This window comes from Panthera onca, chromosome A2, assembly GCF_046562875.1.
Source record: "Panthera onca isolate mPanOnc1 chromosome A2, mPanOnc1 haplotype 2, whole genome shotgun sequence".
Classification (NCBI taxonomy): domain Eukaryota; kingdom Metazoa; phylum Chordata; class Mammalia; order Carnivora; family Felidae; genus Panthera; species Panthera onca.
The window spans coordinates 8,432,420-8,447,617 of NC_138340.1; the positions used below are offsets into that span (position 1 = coordinate 8,432,420).

Consider the following 15,198-nt stretch of genomic DNA (forward strand, 5'->3'; position numbering starts at 1 on the left):
GACACAAAAGGACAGATGCTGTAGAATTCCATTTTTTTTTTTTTTTTAAACTTTTTAAAGTGCGCATGCGGGCGAGCAAAGGAGGGGCAGAGAGAGAGGGAGACCGAATCCCAAGGCGGCTCGAACCTCAGATGTGGGGCTGGAACTCATGAACCGTGAGATCATGACCTGAACTGAAATCCAGAGTCAGAGGCTTAACCAGCTGAGCCACCCACGTGCCCCTGTAGAATTCCACTTACATGAGGTCCCTAGAGGAGTCCCATCTATAGAGACGGGAAGTAGATGGGGGGGGGGGGGAGGGGGGGGAGTCAGTATTTCATGGGGACAGAGTCTCAGTTTGGGAAGATGAGAAAGTTTGGGGCATGGGTGGTGGGGAGGGCTGCACAACCATGTGAATGTATTTCATGCTACTGAACACACTGAAAAAGGGTTAAGATGGTCAGTTTTGTGTGTATTTTATACATTTGAACTTTTTGGGTTTTTAAAAATGTTTTTATTTATTTTTGAGAGAGAGTGTGAGCAGGGGAGGGTCAGAGCGAGAGGGAGACACAGAATCTGAAACAGGCTCCAGGCTCTGAGCTGTCAGCAGACAAACTGTGAGACCGTGACCTGGGCCGAAGTCGTCGGACCCCCAAGCCGACTGAGCCACCCAGGCGCCCCACAATTAGAACTTTTTTATTTTGTAAAAAAATTTTTAATGTTTATTTTTGAAAGAGAGAGAGAGAGAGGGGCAGACAAAGCATGAGCAGGGGAGGGGAGAGAGAGAGGGAGACCCAGAATCCGAAGCAGGCTCCAGGCTCCGGTCAGCACAGAGCCCGACGTGGGGCTCAAACTCACGAACCGTGAGATCATGACCTGAGCCGAAGTCAGACGCTCAACTGACTGAGCCACGCAGGTGCCCCAAAACTTTTTTTGAAGAAAAAATAAACGAGGCTAGTACCACCTAGTGCTGCTTCTTCCCGGAGACTCGTGTGCCCTCTGCCCATGGTTAATGGGATCTGCCATCTCTTTTCATGCCCACGTAGGATAAAGTATTTTGGACGGACATCATCAATGAAGCCATTTTCAGTGCCAACCGCCTCACAGGCTCAGACATTAGTCTGCTAGCAGAAAACCTGTTGTCCCCGGAGGACATTGTCCTTTTCCACAACCTCACACAGCCAAGAGGTAAACACGGGGTGACTGCCTCCCCCCTCCGCTTCCCTGCTGTTATTTCTGGAACTTTCCAGAATTTTCTAATCTTGTTCTCACCCTGACTCCCTGCCTCTTCCGCCTCAGGGGTGAACTGGTGTGAGAGGACGGCCCTCCGCAACGGTGGCTGCCAGTACCTGTGTCTCCCGGCCCCACAGATCAACCCCCACTCACCCAAGTTCACCTGTGCCTGCCCGGATGGCATGCTGCTGGCCAAGGACATGAGGAGCTGTCTCATAGGTAGGGGCACCAGCCTGGGCACGAGTCCTGCTTCCGCCACCCTCGTGTCTGTAACACTCGTGAATCTCCCGTTTGGAGTACAACCAATGATGGAGTGACAACACCGTTATTAGCGGGTTTCAATTTTCACTACGTTGTTTTTCTTTGTGGCCAACGGCACGCACTTCCTCTCCGTTGTCACGAGCAGCACAGTTATCAGAGGGGCACTTGGGCCGCGGGGCACTCAGGAAATGTTTCTTCTTTCAGAGCCCGAACCTGTCGTGACCCCCCGGGCGACCTCCACGGTCACGGTCAGGCCAACGGTGCGCTCCACAGCCGTGAGGACGACAGTGCGCCCCCCAACCGCGGAGCCAAAGCACACAGCCGGCCCGTGGTCCGCGGCCAGCCCTGAGTTCACCACGCCTGAGACGGTGACAGTGTCCCACCAAGGTAGACGTCGGGACTACCCTGGGCCCTGGTTTAACAGCTCGGGCATCTCGATGGGCCAAGGGAATCTTGGTGAAGGGATGGAGTGGGCTTAGCTTTCGCCCCTGCACTTTCTGACCTGGCCTGTGCCTCGCGGAAGCCTCCGTTCCCCTCTCTGTTAAATGGGGCTGATAACAGTGCCCGCCAACCCCCCCTAAGGCGTGTGAAGGCTTTGGGTGCGTGGTGGCGGCTTATCCCAGAGGCCTCCAGGCACAGGGACCTGAAACATTATCGAGGCCCCTTTGATGACCTGTTTTCAGGCACTTGCCCAACAGGGCCAGGGTGAGGCGGTGAGGCACTCCCTTGGGCACCATCTGAGGGCGTACCAAAAGCCCAGCACTTAATATTTTACTACATTATTTTTTTTTAGTATTTTTTTACTGCTTATTTTCGAGAGAGCGAGCGAGCGCACTCGTGACAGAGCATGAGCAGGGGAGTGGCAGAGAGAGAGGGAGACACAAAATTGGAAGCAGGCCCAGGCTCTGAGCTGTCAGCACAGAACCTGAATGCAGGGCTTGAACCTGTGAACTGTGAGATCATGACCTGAGCCAAAATCCGATGCTTAACCTACTGGGCCACCCAGGTGCCTCTTTAATGTTTATTTTTGGGAGAGAGAGAGAGAATGAGCAGGGGAGGGGCAGAGAGAGGGACAGACAGAGGATCCAAAGCAGGCTCTGAGCTGACAACAGAGGGCCCAATGGGGGGCTTGAACCCACAAACCGTGAGATCCTGACCTGAGCCAAAATCAGATGCTTAACCGACTGAGCCACCCAGGTGCCCAACTACATTAAAAAAAAAAAAAAAAAAAAAAATCACCAAACTATGGGCCATGGGCCAAACACTTGGTTTTGTAAATATAGTTTGATCAGAGCCAGGGTCTCAAAGAGGCAAGTGTAGAGTCAGATCCTGTCTTCCTAAAAATGTGATCCTTTGTCATGGGATCTCGGCCTTAATTTTTATTAAACAAAAACCAAAAAACACCACACACATTAGGATGTTACTTGATTACTAAAGTCTTTTTGGTGAGAGGCAGGGGGGAGGCTCTAAGTTTTTGCTTGTGGGTAGTGCCTCGTTGTCCTCACCCTACCAGTCTCAAGGTCAGAGCTGGGCTCTCAGTGAAATCAGTGGAAGACTTGCCATTCATCTCTTTGGCCACCAGAGGGCCCCTGTCCCGGAGTTCGATCAGCTAGAAAATGGAGCCCCTAGACTTTTTTTTGGTCAGAAAAAAAAGGGGGGCATCAGCAAGTTTCAGACGTTTTCCCCCACTCAGAGTAGCTAAAGCCCCTGTGCAACCATAAACAAGGTAAAGCGGGGACTGCTGTGGTCAAGGGAGGCCGGGAAACCTTTTTGCTTGGGGGTGCCCCTGCTTGAAAACCCATTTCAGGGGCGCCTGGGTGGCGCAGTCGGTTAAGCGTCCGACTTCAGCCAGGTCACGATCTCGCGGTCCGTGAGTTCGAGCCCCGCGTCAGGCTCTGGGCTGATGGCTCGGAGCCTGGAGCCTGTTTCCGATTCTGTGTCTCCCTCTCTCTCTGCCCCTCCCCCATTCATGCTCTGTCTCTCTCTGTCCCAAAAATAAATTAAAAACGTTGAAAAAAAAAAAATTAAAAAAAAAAAAAAAAAAAAGAAAACCCATTTCACAGACAGGCCCGTCTAGGGCGTCTCGATTTTGGTGAATGAGTCCTTTTAAGGGAAAAACTTCTCAAAGATCTTGCTGCTGCCTTATTTATTTATTTTAATGTTTATTTATTTATTTACTTTGAGGGAGGGGGAGGTGCAAAGAGAGAAGGAGAGAGAATCCCAGGCAGGCTCTGTGCTCAGTCTCATGAACCATGAGGCCATGACCTGAGCCGAGATCAAGAGTCAGATGCTTAACCGACTGAGCCACCCGGGCACCCCACCTTAAGTTATTTTTGTTAAAAGTTTTCTTAAATCTGAGCCGATGTCAAAGTAGAAAGTCCATGCACCCAGGTGGGGTTGACTTTAACTGGTGACCTACGTACATGTGGCCCAGGTGTGGTCTTTCAGTCTTCCCAGCCTGTTTGCCTGCTTGAAGGACTTTAAACTTTGATTTGCACGGGGCCCTTACAGGGCTCAGGTGCACATTCGTGGTTGCGTAACGAGGTCTCCCCCAATATTTATTAACTGGGGACAGTTGAGACAGGACTAGGGCGCTTCGGCGCGATCCAAGCCAGGCACTGGGGTTGCTGCACGGTATGGAGTCACGTGGTGGCCGCTGCCCCACCCAGAACGGTCTCATTTCCATCAAATGCAGACCCAGGGTGAAAAATTCCACCAGCGGCCTCACCAACTGTTGAGAACGTACCTGCAGGCTTTTGCCTCCCAGACCGTTGGCCCCTTTCCCAGAGCCTCGTAACACCTGGCTGAAGGGCCCTCTTAAATCCGCTCCATAACCGTGTCTGCTAATGAATAAGGCCCCAGCGTGGTGCCTCCCAAACCCGGGAGTCCCTCCGAGTCGCTTTGAGCTTTTAAGGACGCCGAGCAGCACCAGGCGTTTTTCTCGCGCGTGTCGGCGGCCGCACACCTGCCGCGTTTTCCGTGGCCCTCGCTGTGGATCCGAACCTCACTTTCTCCCCTCTCCCGAGCAGCCCTGGGCGACGCTGCCAGCAGAGGAGACGAGGAGAGACCGAGGAGCGTGGGGGCCCTGTACGTCATCCTCCCCATCGGTAAGCCCATCGGGCCCGCCCCACTTCCCGGCTCCCCGCCGGAGGACCGCCCTGCCCAGCCAGCCGGTCCGGTCCACCCGTACGCCCAGGATGGGGGCGCCCCCCCCCCCCCCCCGCCCACGTGCCCTGTTCATCACTGCGGCCCCCTTTGTAGCTCCATTCACTCAACAAATCCGGTCGAGCGCCTGCTGTAAGGCCGCTTCTGGGCCGTGGGGCCGCAGCTGTCCCCGCTGCGGGGTCGCAGGGAAGGCCTCCCGCCACCAGAGGGGCGCCTCCTGGCAAACGGTGCTCTTGTAGGGGGAGTTTGAGGGGTTCTACACCCCCCCATCCCTGTCCATCGTAACTCCGTTAGCATCACACCTGATTTTCCTTTTCTAAGGAAATCCTTCTGAGGTGTCCCTTCCCCACCCCCAGCCCACTCACAGGACCTGCACTTTAGTGCCCAGTGGCCGTCTGGCTGAGTTGACAGGTGGCAGTGGGACCCTTGCCTCCCGAACAAGGCCCCCACCCTGTGTCCTCCCAGCAGAGCCTGAGGCTGTCCCACGCCCTGGGCAGTGGCCAGGGTTTTTGTTTGGTTTTTGTTTGTTTGTTTGTTTGTTTTACAAACCTGGGCTGGGTGAGCCCTTGGCTGTCCCCTGGATCTGGGAGGGGCAGGGCGCACCACCCGGGGGTCCCCTCGTAAATGAGGCAGAGAGCACCCAGATGGGAGAAGAGAATGAGTTTGGCCGTGTCCATAGAGAACAGTCCCATTTCTGAAAGAGCCCTGTGCGTGGTGACTCAGAAGCACCTGGAAGAATCGACTGCGGTCGGGTATTTCCGGGGCGAGCCAGTCACAGCGGGCTTCGAGTTGGAGATTGGTCACGTGTGTGGATAGGTTCCCCACCCCCACCCCACCCCCCCGACCCCGCAGTGGACAAGTGTGGCTTGAAATTGGAACAAAAAAACCCTATAGAAGTCCGAAGCCGGGAGTTTGCAGGCGGCATCACTTGGGGACGTAGGGCTCTGGGGCCACCTGCTGACCGGGCTGGCCACCTCGCCCTGCAGTGCTGCTCATCCTCCTGGGCTTCGGGACCTTCCTTCTCTGGAAGAACTGGCGGCTGAAAAGCATCAACAGCATCAACTTTGACAACCCCGTGTACCAGAAGACCACGGAGGACGAGGTCCACATCTGCTGCAGCCAGGACGGCTACACCTACCCTTCGGTGGGTGCCCTGCGCCGCCCCGGAGGCCCCCTTCCTCCCTGCCAGGCTGTGAGGTCCTCCGGGATGCTCCCGTGGTGGGGGACCGGCAGGGGGACAGGGGATCGGGAGAGGAAAGAAAACAAGAAAGCCAGTGGGGGCTGGGAGGGAGGGAGGGAGTGCGATTTTAGATCAGGAGGCTGGGGCAGGTCTCCCTGTGCAGGGACAGCCCTCGAGCAGGCTGGTGTGCTTGAGGAACGCAGAGGTGGCCGGAGCGGGGGCTTGGGGGCTGTCGAGGGAGGAGCCGAGTGACAGGGACCATGGCAGACGGAGCAGGGCCTTGTGGGCCATGGGGAGGATTCTGGCTTTGCTCTTAGAAGGTAGGAGCCACGAAGGGTTCGGAGCAGAGGAGGGACTTGACCCGGCTCAGGGCTCACAGGCGCCCTCCCCTGGCTGTGGGAGGAAAGACCGAGCCCCAGGTCGGGAGCCCAGAGCCCAGGGTGGAACCCGGTGTGCTGGTTCAGGCCCGCGATGGGCCGGGCTGGCCGCGGGGTGGGGCCGGGAGGGAGCGAGGCGTAGGTGGCCTCTTGCCATGTTTACCGAGTGTTGGACTGATCGCTTCCGGCGTTTATCTTTCTGTTGACAGAGACAGATGGTCAGCCTGGAGGACGATGTGGCCTGAGCCGCCGCCTCGAGTCCCGTGCTTCCCCGGAACCTGCTGCCCGACGCGGGCAGGAAGAACACTTTCTCCCAGGACCCTTGACCCGCGCCACACCCTTCCTCCTGGTCCCTGCAAAGAAAGAAGTGACCGAAAGCACTGTTGGTGGCCACAGCCTCAGCGCCGGCAGCCGCTTGGCCTGCCTGCCAGAGCTTTGTTTTATATATTTATTCTTCTGGGAGGCAGAACGGGCTTCCGACGCCGCACACGCAACGGGTTGGGGTTGGGTTTTTTTTCTTTCTTTCTTTCTTTCTTTCTTTCTTTCTTTCTTTCTTTCTTTCTTTCTCTAGGAATAGCGGAGAAGAGCAGGCCAAAGGAGCTGGGAGGACATCTCTGTCCCCTCCAGGGACTGCTCACTTCTCCCCCCGCCTCCCGACGCACTGACGGAGGAGCACGGGGAGAGGCGGTACATGGCTTTGAACCGCGAGAGCAGGCACTACCCCCGAGGTCCTGGGTAGCTGCCGGACCCCCGCCTCTCTAGCCCGAGCCCCCAAACTCAGGAGTAAGTGCGTTCACCCCTGCCTTGCTGGACGGCCAGAGTTAGCTTTTGCTCTGCTCCCCCCAGATCTGGATCAAACTAGGGTTTCCCCAGCGAGGTTCGTGCCCTCCCTTGACGCCAGGACTCTGGCGTCGCCGTGGCTCTGGCCAAGTGCAGCATCCCGGGGGGGGCGGGGTGGGCACTGAGTCCCCCCCCCCCTCCATTCCCCGAAACCGTGACAGCTCCCAGAGAGAGCCCGAGCCACCGATCGTCCTTAATATTTATTAAGTGCCTGAGCTACCCGTTACCCGAGGCGCGAAGGCAGCGGCCGCCAACCTCTAAGAGCACCCGTCGCTCTGGGTGTGGCTGTCTGGACCCCAGCTCCTTCCAGGTCCCCTTGCACTTTTTTCGTTCGGGGCCGTATCCTGCGTCAAGTCGACGTTCTTCCTATTTTGCACTGGTTTCTGTTCCGGGTGGGAGGGGTCCGTGCGGATGAGCCTGCTGTCCGGGGCCTCACTCCCCCGCCCCCCCAGCACGTCAAAGTCACAATCACGACTCTCCGGCTCGTGTGGCCGCTTCCGTGCAGATGCCCCTGGGCCGGTAATTTCCCCCCCAGAAGATGGTTCGCTTTGGCCCTGCAAGGCATCCCCTGGATGCCCCTTGGCCGTTTTTATGGGACTTCGGAAACCAAACTTTCTGATCCTATCACACGTGTCACACTCACGACCAAAGAAAGAAGTGCGAGCCTCTTGTGGATTCCTGCCTAAAGTCGTCCAGGGAGTGTCGGCGTTCACTGCATGACCACTGAGCACTGCGTCCTACTCTGCAGGAAACTGTGAAAGCCTTTTCTCCTTCGGAAGCATGTAAATAAACTGCGGTACAGATGCGGGGGCGGGGGGGGCGCTTTTTGTTACGTTTGCACTTTGTATATTCGTTAGACATTTATCACTTATATATATGAAACAGAGATCTATTTATTTTTGCAAACCCTGGTTGCTGCATCTGTGACCCCTCTGGCGGCTCTGCATTGGGGGGAAGTTGTCTCTGAGACGCCTCTTAACTTTTGTACAAAGATGATTCGTGCGGGCTTCGCGCGAAGCCCTTCAGGAGAAATGGGTCTGTGTCGGGTTGTTTTGGGGGATGGGTACCGCTTTTTACAACCACCGTATAGAACGTTTTTATAGCCTGAATGTCTTACTGTGATCGATTAAATTTCTTAAATGAACCGCTTGGCTCCTCCTAGAATGCTCTTTTTCCCCTCCTTGTCTGGGCTCCTCCATCTGGACATGGGCCGGACTTTCCCAGGAGGCGGTTCTGGAAAGGGAACATTCCCGAGAGCTCGGGACAGGCTGCGGGCTCCGGGGCGCTTCCCCGAGTTGGGATTTTTTGCTAAGTCTGCACGCTCGTCCCACTGAACTACATCTACTGGGCGGCTGTGATACAGGCGAGGGCCTTTTTATTTTATCCACTGCAGTGGCAAAGAAGAGTCTGCCCTCAAGGAGCTGACAGCTTAGAAGGGGAAATGGAGGCTGACGACGACATTAGTTTGGAAGGATGTTAAACAGGGCAACAGGGAGAGAGAAGTGACTGGCAGGGAGAAGATTCCTTTAGGGGGGAGTCCGGGGAAGGATTCTCTCAGGAGGTGACATTTGAGCTGAATCCAGAAGCACAAACGAGGGGAAGAGTGTCCGGGGCCGAGACCTTCGCACTTCGCTCAATCAACACGAGTGATTTGGAAGGAAGCTTCCCTTCACACCCGTGGGCTCCGGGGGTGGTTTGGTGTAAGTTTTCTTACAGGAGGAGACAAAGGCTAAACACCACCTAATTAGTTGCTAAGATACAAACCAAGAGGGGGCGGGCGGCTCAATCCCTTAAGCCTCTGACTTCAGCTCAGGTCATGATCTCACGGTCTGTGAGTTCAAGCCCCGCGTCAGGCCCCGTGCTGACAGCTCAGAGCCTGGAGCCTGTTTCGGATTCTGTGTCTCCTTCTCTCTCTGTTCTAACCCCCACTCATGCTCTCTCTCAGAAATATTTTTAAAAATTTAAAAAGATGTAAAGCAAGAGATTTCCTAACACAAATCCAAATAATCGTGAGTTCCGGCGAATCTGCCCTCAAATTCCACTGTGGCGACATCTGGCTAGAGCTGTGGGCGTCCAGGTACACGCACCCCCATTCTCTCGTGCACCCAGGCTTTCCCGGCGTCTGGACCCGGAGGCAGGTAGGGCCCCTGTCCCTGAACATCGCAAGTCAAACCACAGTCTAGACGTAGCAGCTGGGGTACAGTCAGGAGCACAGCAGGTCAATGGATGGAACTTAATCCCGGGAACCAAGTATAACAGATCAAATGGGGCAAACCGTAATGACAGGCCACCTCGCGCGATCAGGGTTCCGGTCCAGGTCCCTAGAGGAGTCCCATCCGTAGAGACAGGAAGTAGATGGTGGGAGCCAGGGGCTGGGGAGTTAGTGTCTCATGGGGACAGAGCTTGAGAAGAGCTGAAAGTTCTGGAGACCAGCCATGGTAACATACTTGATGCCCCTGAATTGGACACTTAAACAGGGGTAAGATGGCAAATTTGATGTTTATATGTATTGGGACGCCATTTAAAATAATACTAAACGATCATTGTTTTTTTGAAGATGGAATTGGGAGGGCGCCTGGGCGGCTCAGTCAGTTGAGCCTCTGACTCTTGATTTCAGCTCAGGTCACGATCCCAGGGTGGTGGGATCGAGCCCCATGTCAGGCTCCATGCTGAGCACGGAGCCTGCTTAAGATTCTTTCTCTCTCTCTCTCTCTCTCTCTCTCCCTCTGCCCCTCTACCCCACTAGCGCTCTTGAGCTCTCTCTAAAATTTAAAAATAAAGACCAAACAGGAGAACAATGAGATAGCCAGAAATGAGCAAGTGTAAGGTGGGGCTGGTGTTACTGGAACCCAGCAGGGAAGCTGGTGGCAGCGTCCCAGGAGACACTGTCTACGGCAGAAAAAGGGAGTCGGCGTCTCCCTTCCTCCCGGCGCCCTCTCCCACCAGCGCCCCCCACTGGCTGAACTCAGCAGGGCCTCGGGATCGGGGTTCCCTGTCTCACAGGGCAAAGGGAAGGCAGGCAGGAACGGGCTGGGAGCAGGCGACCCAGTTGAGCCGGGAAGGAGAACACCCTGGGTCGGGCCACCTAGGTGGAGACGGGTGACCTTGGGCCCATTAGAGCCTCAGTTTCCCCAGTTGAAACTGGGGTCAATGCTAACCCTCCACCTCCCAGGCTGGGGCCGTGTAGGGGGCTCTGCGCATGCCTGCAGGACACCGGGAGCGGCAGGGACTGTTATCTTTTCTGTGTCCACAGGGTGGCACTTCCTTCCTTCCTTCCGCCTTTTGTCTTGGGAAGGTTCCAAAATGCCTCTGGGGGTGAAAACTGAACAGACCGCACAGGAAGCGTCGGGGCCGCACACGGACGGTCGATAATTGGTTGATTGACTGAGTTCATGCTCAGCCGCGTGGCAAACGGGACAAATGAACATAAATGGCTTGGCGAACGGAAGGGGCGTGGAGGTGGCCCGAGGATGCAGCGGGGGGTGGGGGGTGGGGGTCCCCGGCCAAGGGCACACGGGGGGTGGGGGGTGGGGGTCCCTGGCCAAGGGCACACGTGAGAGTGGCCAGAGGTGATGGCAGTTTCTGGTGTCTGGCTCAGGCCAGCCGTTTTCTGTTGAAACGGGACCAGTGACTAAAATCCTTCCCGGGGGCTCCCACCGCATCGCCGAATGTGGCACAGGCACGTGGGACTCGGAGCTTCACGACAAGAGCATACCCTTCTTGTGGGGACATGCTCCTTGGTGTGGGCCTCTGAGGAGAGGACAGTATCAAGCGCCCATTTTACAGATGGGAAAGGGGAGGTTCGGGTCACCGAGCTCGGGGGTCGGGGAGGGGGGACCCAGAGCCACGCTCGCCTCTCCCTACTGGCTGCGAGGAGCGGAGGGGGGGGCGGATTTCCTGGGCTCAGAACGGGGTCCCCCGTTGGAAGGCCCCAAGTAAGACTGCCCTGGTGCCAGCTCCCTGGTCTGCGGGCTCAGTGCCACCAGGGTGCGGGGTCTGCAGGGGCGAGACGCCTTCTGCAGCTGGGGGTGGTCAACCCCAGCACAGGGTAGAGGGGGCTGGCCGTCCTGTCCTCCCGGCTCTGGGGGCTCAGTAGCTCTGACCAGGACAGGGTCGGGGTGGGAGGAAGCTGCTCAGCTAAGCTTATACCCCAACCCGTGTCCTCTGCTGCCCCCCCCCCCCCCAGCCCAAACCACAGCTGCCTGTGGTGAGTCAGGCTGGAGCCTGCGGGGCTGAGCCCAGGTCCATGGGGGAGAGGGGAGAGGGGAGAGGGGAGGGCTGCCCTCCCCCTGCAGCCTCCCCCGCCGTGGGAGTCAGTGCCCCGTTCCCTGCCCCAGGAAGTGAATTCCCGGATGTAGGGATGAAGGAGAGGCCGAGGGCTCCGACTGTGGCGAGCCCCGGTCACATCATCCACCCTGCCCAGCAGGGCAGCCGAGTGGGGTGGAGGGGTTGGAGGCGGGGCCGCCCCTGGGACTCCTGGCTCCTACCCAGCCTCCCCTCCAGGCAGTTCAGGTTTCAGCTCTGCTTCCTGCCCTGGGTGGAGGGGCTCCCTCCCACCCGAGCCCCGCCCTCCCAAGGCCCAGCTGCTCTGCTTCCCCCAGCCTCTGCTCCCACGCCGCGCCGGATGGAGATGGAGCGGGGAGCTTGGGGCCGACAGCAAGACCAGCCCCCTAGAGACGCTGGGCTACTGCAAGGTGGCCTGTGTTAAGAGGCTGTCGTCAGGCTCCCTTTTCCTGAGCCCCGACTCTGGGGTCCTGCCTGGAACCTGAAGAGTCTCTCCAGCTCTTACTGTGGACTGCAGGCCCTGCATGATCAAGCAACCGCTTCCTTCTCCCAACCCTATGCGATCGACCGAGCCCCTGCCTCAACGTTCAGGCCTCCCAGTTCTCCCAGTTCTTTTTGCACTTGTTCCCTCTGCCCGGATCACTGTCTCCACACTTTTGTCCCCCAGGGGGGCTCGGGTCTGGGCTCCAATGACACCACCTCACCAGGGCCTCCTACAGAGCCTCCCCAGAGCAACAGTATCGCGAACTGAAAGTTGAAGTACACAAACTCTGGATCCAGTTCAAACCCTGGCTCTACCATTCATTGGCTGTGAAAACATATACAAATAACTTGACCTCTCTGTGCCTCGGTTTTCTCCTCCGTGACACAGTAAGTCTTGGCCTCCACTGGAGTGTGGCTCCCTGATGGGGGGCCCGGCAGGTCACAGACGCCCAGTCCACATTTCTGAGTCAATTGGACAGGCTGCCGGGAGCTTGGGACCACCCAGGCCCAATGAGGGCCACACACAGTGTCCCCAAGACCCCAAGGATTGCCATGACGACGCCCTGCAGCCAGTCTTCCCAGATGGTCCCCAGCCAGTCCAGAAAGATCAGATCACGGCTTCACATCCAACAACCGAGGTTCAAATACAGCCTTGGACACCTGTTCCCTGGGCACACGCACTCGCCCACCCCGTTGATCTATAAACTAGGAACAGGTCTGACCATAGCTCACACCAGGATGGGGCATGGGGGACCCTGGGTGGGCCGACCTGCCCATGGCGACCAAGGCCTGCCGATGCCGGGTGGGGACCCTCGAGGGCAGCCAGCCTTAGGGCTTTACCGCCTTAGCTCGCACTCAGCGAGCTGGCTGTTCTCCCCTGAAACCAATTACAAGCCAGGTCAGCTGGGCATTCCGGTATGTGACACACCGCCACCTATCACTAGTGACTTAGAACTCTGGCCTCCCGGCTCCACCAACACAGACATGAGTCCCAGTCCTTGCTTGGCCTCTTTCAACCTTGAATGAGGGGCAACCACCCCAGAGGCTGTTTCTCATCTGAAAAGCCAAGATGCTCTCCCATGGACCCGACAGCCCCACTGTGGGGGGTTCAGGTTCCATGGGTGACTTTGGGCAAGTGACTGGACCATGCCATGCCTGTTTCGCCACCTGTAAGATAAATATTCCTTACTGGTTTGTGCTGGTGCGGGGCCCGTGCTGGCCCTGGGGGGTTGGGTGCAGGAGGGGGAAGGGGGTCAAGCCTCAGCAGTATTTTTTTTTTTTTTTTAAGGTTTATTCATTTTTGAAAGACAGCAAGAGACAGAGTGCAAACAGGGGAGGGGCAGAGAGAGAGGGAGATACAGAACCGGAGGCAGGCTCCGGGCTGTCAGCACAGAGCTCGATGCGGGGCTCGAACCCACAAACCGTGAGATCATGACCCGAGCCAAAGTCAGACGCCCAACCAACCGAGCCACCCAGGCGCCCCAAGCCTCAGCTCTAAAGGCGCAAGACCAGTGACCTGGCTCCCCACTCCCTGGTCCTGGGGACCCGAATCTCGCTTCCAACTCAACTGGGTTGGGCCCAGCACCCGACATGCCTGCCACCGGCCTCCAGGACTCAAGAGTTGGTGACCACCGCTGCCTGGGCAGCTCTAGGAGGGAGAACAGGCAGAGACGGGGGTAGGGGTGCAGACCGGAGGCTGTGGGCCTGAGGCTGTCCTGCTGGCTGTCCCAGGCCTCCTGCCAGCGCTGGGCAGTGAGTCAGAGCCCAGGCATGCGGAGGGCCCGGGCCTCTCCAGGCCCCTGTGAGCTCAGGCACTTCCCTGAACCCGCCCGCCAGGCCACGTTCCTTACCCACTTGCTCACTCCTTCGGCCAGTCCCTGGGGCTGCCTGGGGAGACAGACGTACACAGCCGCTCCGAGCCTGGGTTCGTGCGGCCTCCCTGAAGGGACCTTCTTCCTCTTGGAGAAACTGAGCTCCAGGCAGGCCAACACCTCCTTGGCCCCCTCCCAGAACGAAGAGCAATTGCTTAGAGAGGGAGAGGAGGCCCACGGAGGGCTTTAGGGCCTGGGCCAGGGGCGCCGATAGGCCTGGTCGGTAACAACATCCCGCCCTGCTGCACCTGCTTTCTCTCCCAGGCAGGCCAAGGTTTGATGGGCTGCAGGTTTGTTTGACTAACCGCGAGGCTGCAAGCCTCATTGCCTGCCCCCCGGCTCTCGGCTGGGCTGGGTCTATTCTAGCATGCTCTCGGGGGCCCACCCGGGCAGACAGTGCTCCTGGCAACACCTCCACCCCACCCCCACCCCCCCCCCCCGCCCCGCCCGGGCGCAGGTGAGCAGGCCGAGGCCAGCTGCGTCAGGAAAGGCCACCAAGGTGACAACAGCTACTCGGCCGACCAAGTGTGGACGCCTGGCCGGTTCTTGGCTGAAGCCGCAGGGCTGGGGGGCTGCCTGGTGCGTGCTCCACGTTTGTTGTGATGGAGGGGGCGGGGGGAGGAGGGGGGAGTCCTCCTGGCAATCAGGGGGTGGGGACCGGGAAGCTGCTGGATGTCCCGGAATGTCCAGGGCAGCCGGCACCACACAGAATGACTAGCCCTGAGGTCACTAGGGCCGAGGTGGGAAAACCCCGGTTGAGTTCAAGTCTTCTGCCCTTTGGGGGCCGATGGTACAAACAGGAGGCTCTGTGCCCATTTCATACCATAAAAGACCCTACCGATCTTGCAAACGAAGACCGCTCAGGAAGACTTATAGGAACGTTTACTTGAACATGTAAAGCCGAGCCCTTGGCAGGAAAGCAGGGCCTCTGAGGTTCTGGGAATCTTTGTGAACCGAATGAACTGGTCCCTCTCCCTACAGCCCAATAGGCAGGCATCCTTGCCCGAGAACCTCCAAGGGTGACCTGAATGGACTCTTTCTAGTGCCCATGATGGGCTCAGATGCTGCTAGAACTTACTGCTTACTGTTCCCTCTGCCTAGAACGCATCCTCCCTGATGAAAACAACACTTACTGTACCATTGCACTTCCTAGAAACAATTCAGTGATACGGAGGTGCAGGAAAACCTACTGACAAGGCTGTACCCAGAAGGCAGCCTGCGAGGTTCAAGGAAAACCTACTTCCCCTTGTCTACCAGGCAGCCAGGCTGGCCCTCAGCTTCCCACTCTTCCTTTATATATATTATATAATAAATTATATATATATATAAATTTTGGTAAATGCTTATGCTTTTTTTTAACGTTTATTTTTGAGAGAGAGAGAGAGTGCATGCACATGTGAGCAGAGGAGGGGCAGAGAGAGAGGGAGATGCAGAATCCCAAGCAGGGTCCAGGTTCTGAGCTGTCAGCACAGAGCCCGACATGGGGCTCGAACTCATGAACTTGGAGATCGTGACCCAAGCAGAA

General features: G+C 57.3%; 1 protein-coding gene across 5 annotated transcripts in view; it reads left to right on the forward strand.

Annotated features, from left to right (window-relative positions):
- The window catches only part of LDLR (low density lipoprotein receptor), a 37,690-nt gene extending 31,115 nt beyond the window's left edge, over nt 1-6,575 (forward strand). For all 5 annotated transcript variants that reach the window (XM_078443383.2, XM_081791688.1, XM_078443384.2 and 2 more), the window contains 6 exons: nt 1,026-1,167; nt 1,279-1,431; nt 1,678-1,860; nt 4,503-4,580; nt 5,625-5,782; nt 6,405-6,575. In XM_078443383.2, the coding sequence (XP_078299509.2) occupies nt 1,026-1,167; nt 1,279-1,431; nt 1,678-1,860; nt 4,503-4,580; nt 5,625-5,782; nt 6,405-6,440 (750 nt within the window). In that variant the 3' untranslated portion in view covers nt 6,441-6,575. The remainder of the gene's footprint in view (nt 1-1,025; nt 1,168-1,278; nt 1,432-1,677; nt 1,861-4,502; nt 4,581-5,624; nt 5,783-6,404) is intronic.
- Nucleotides 6,576-15,198: the final 8,623 nt, after the last annotated feature.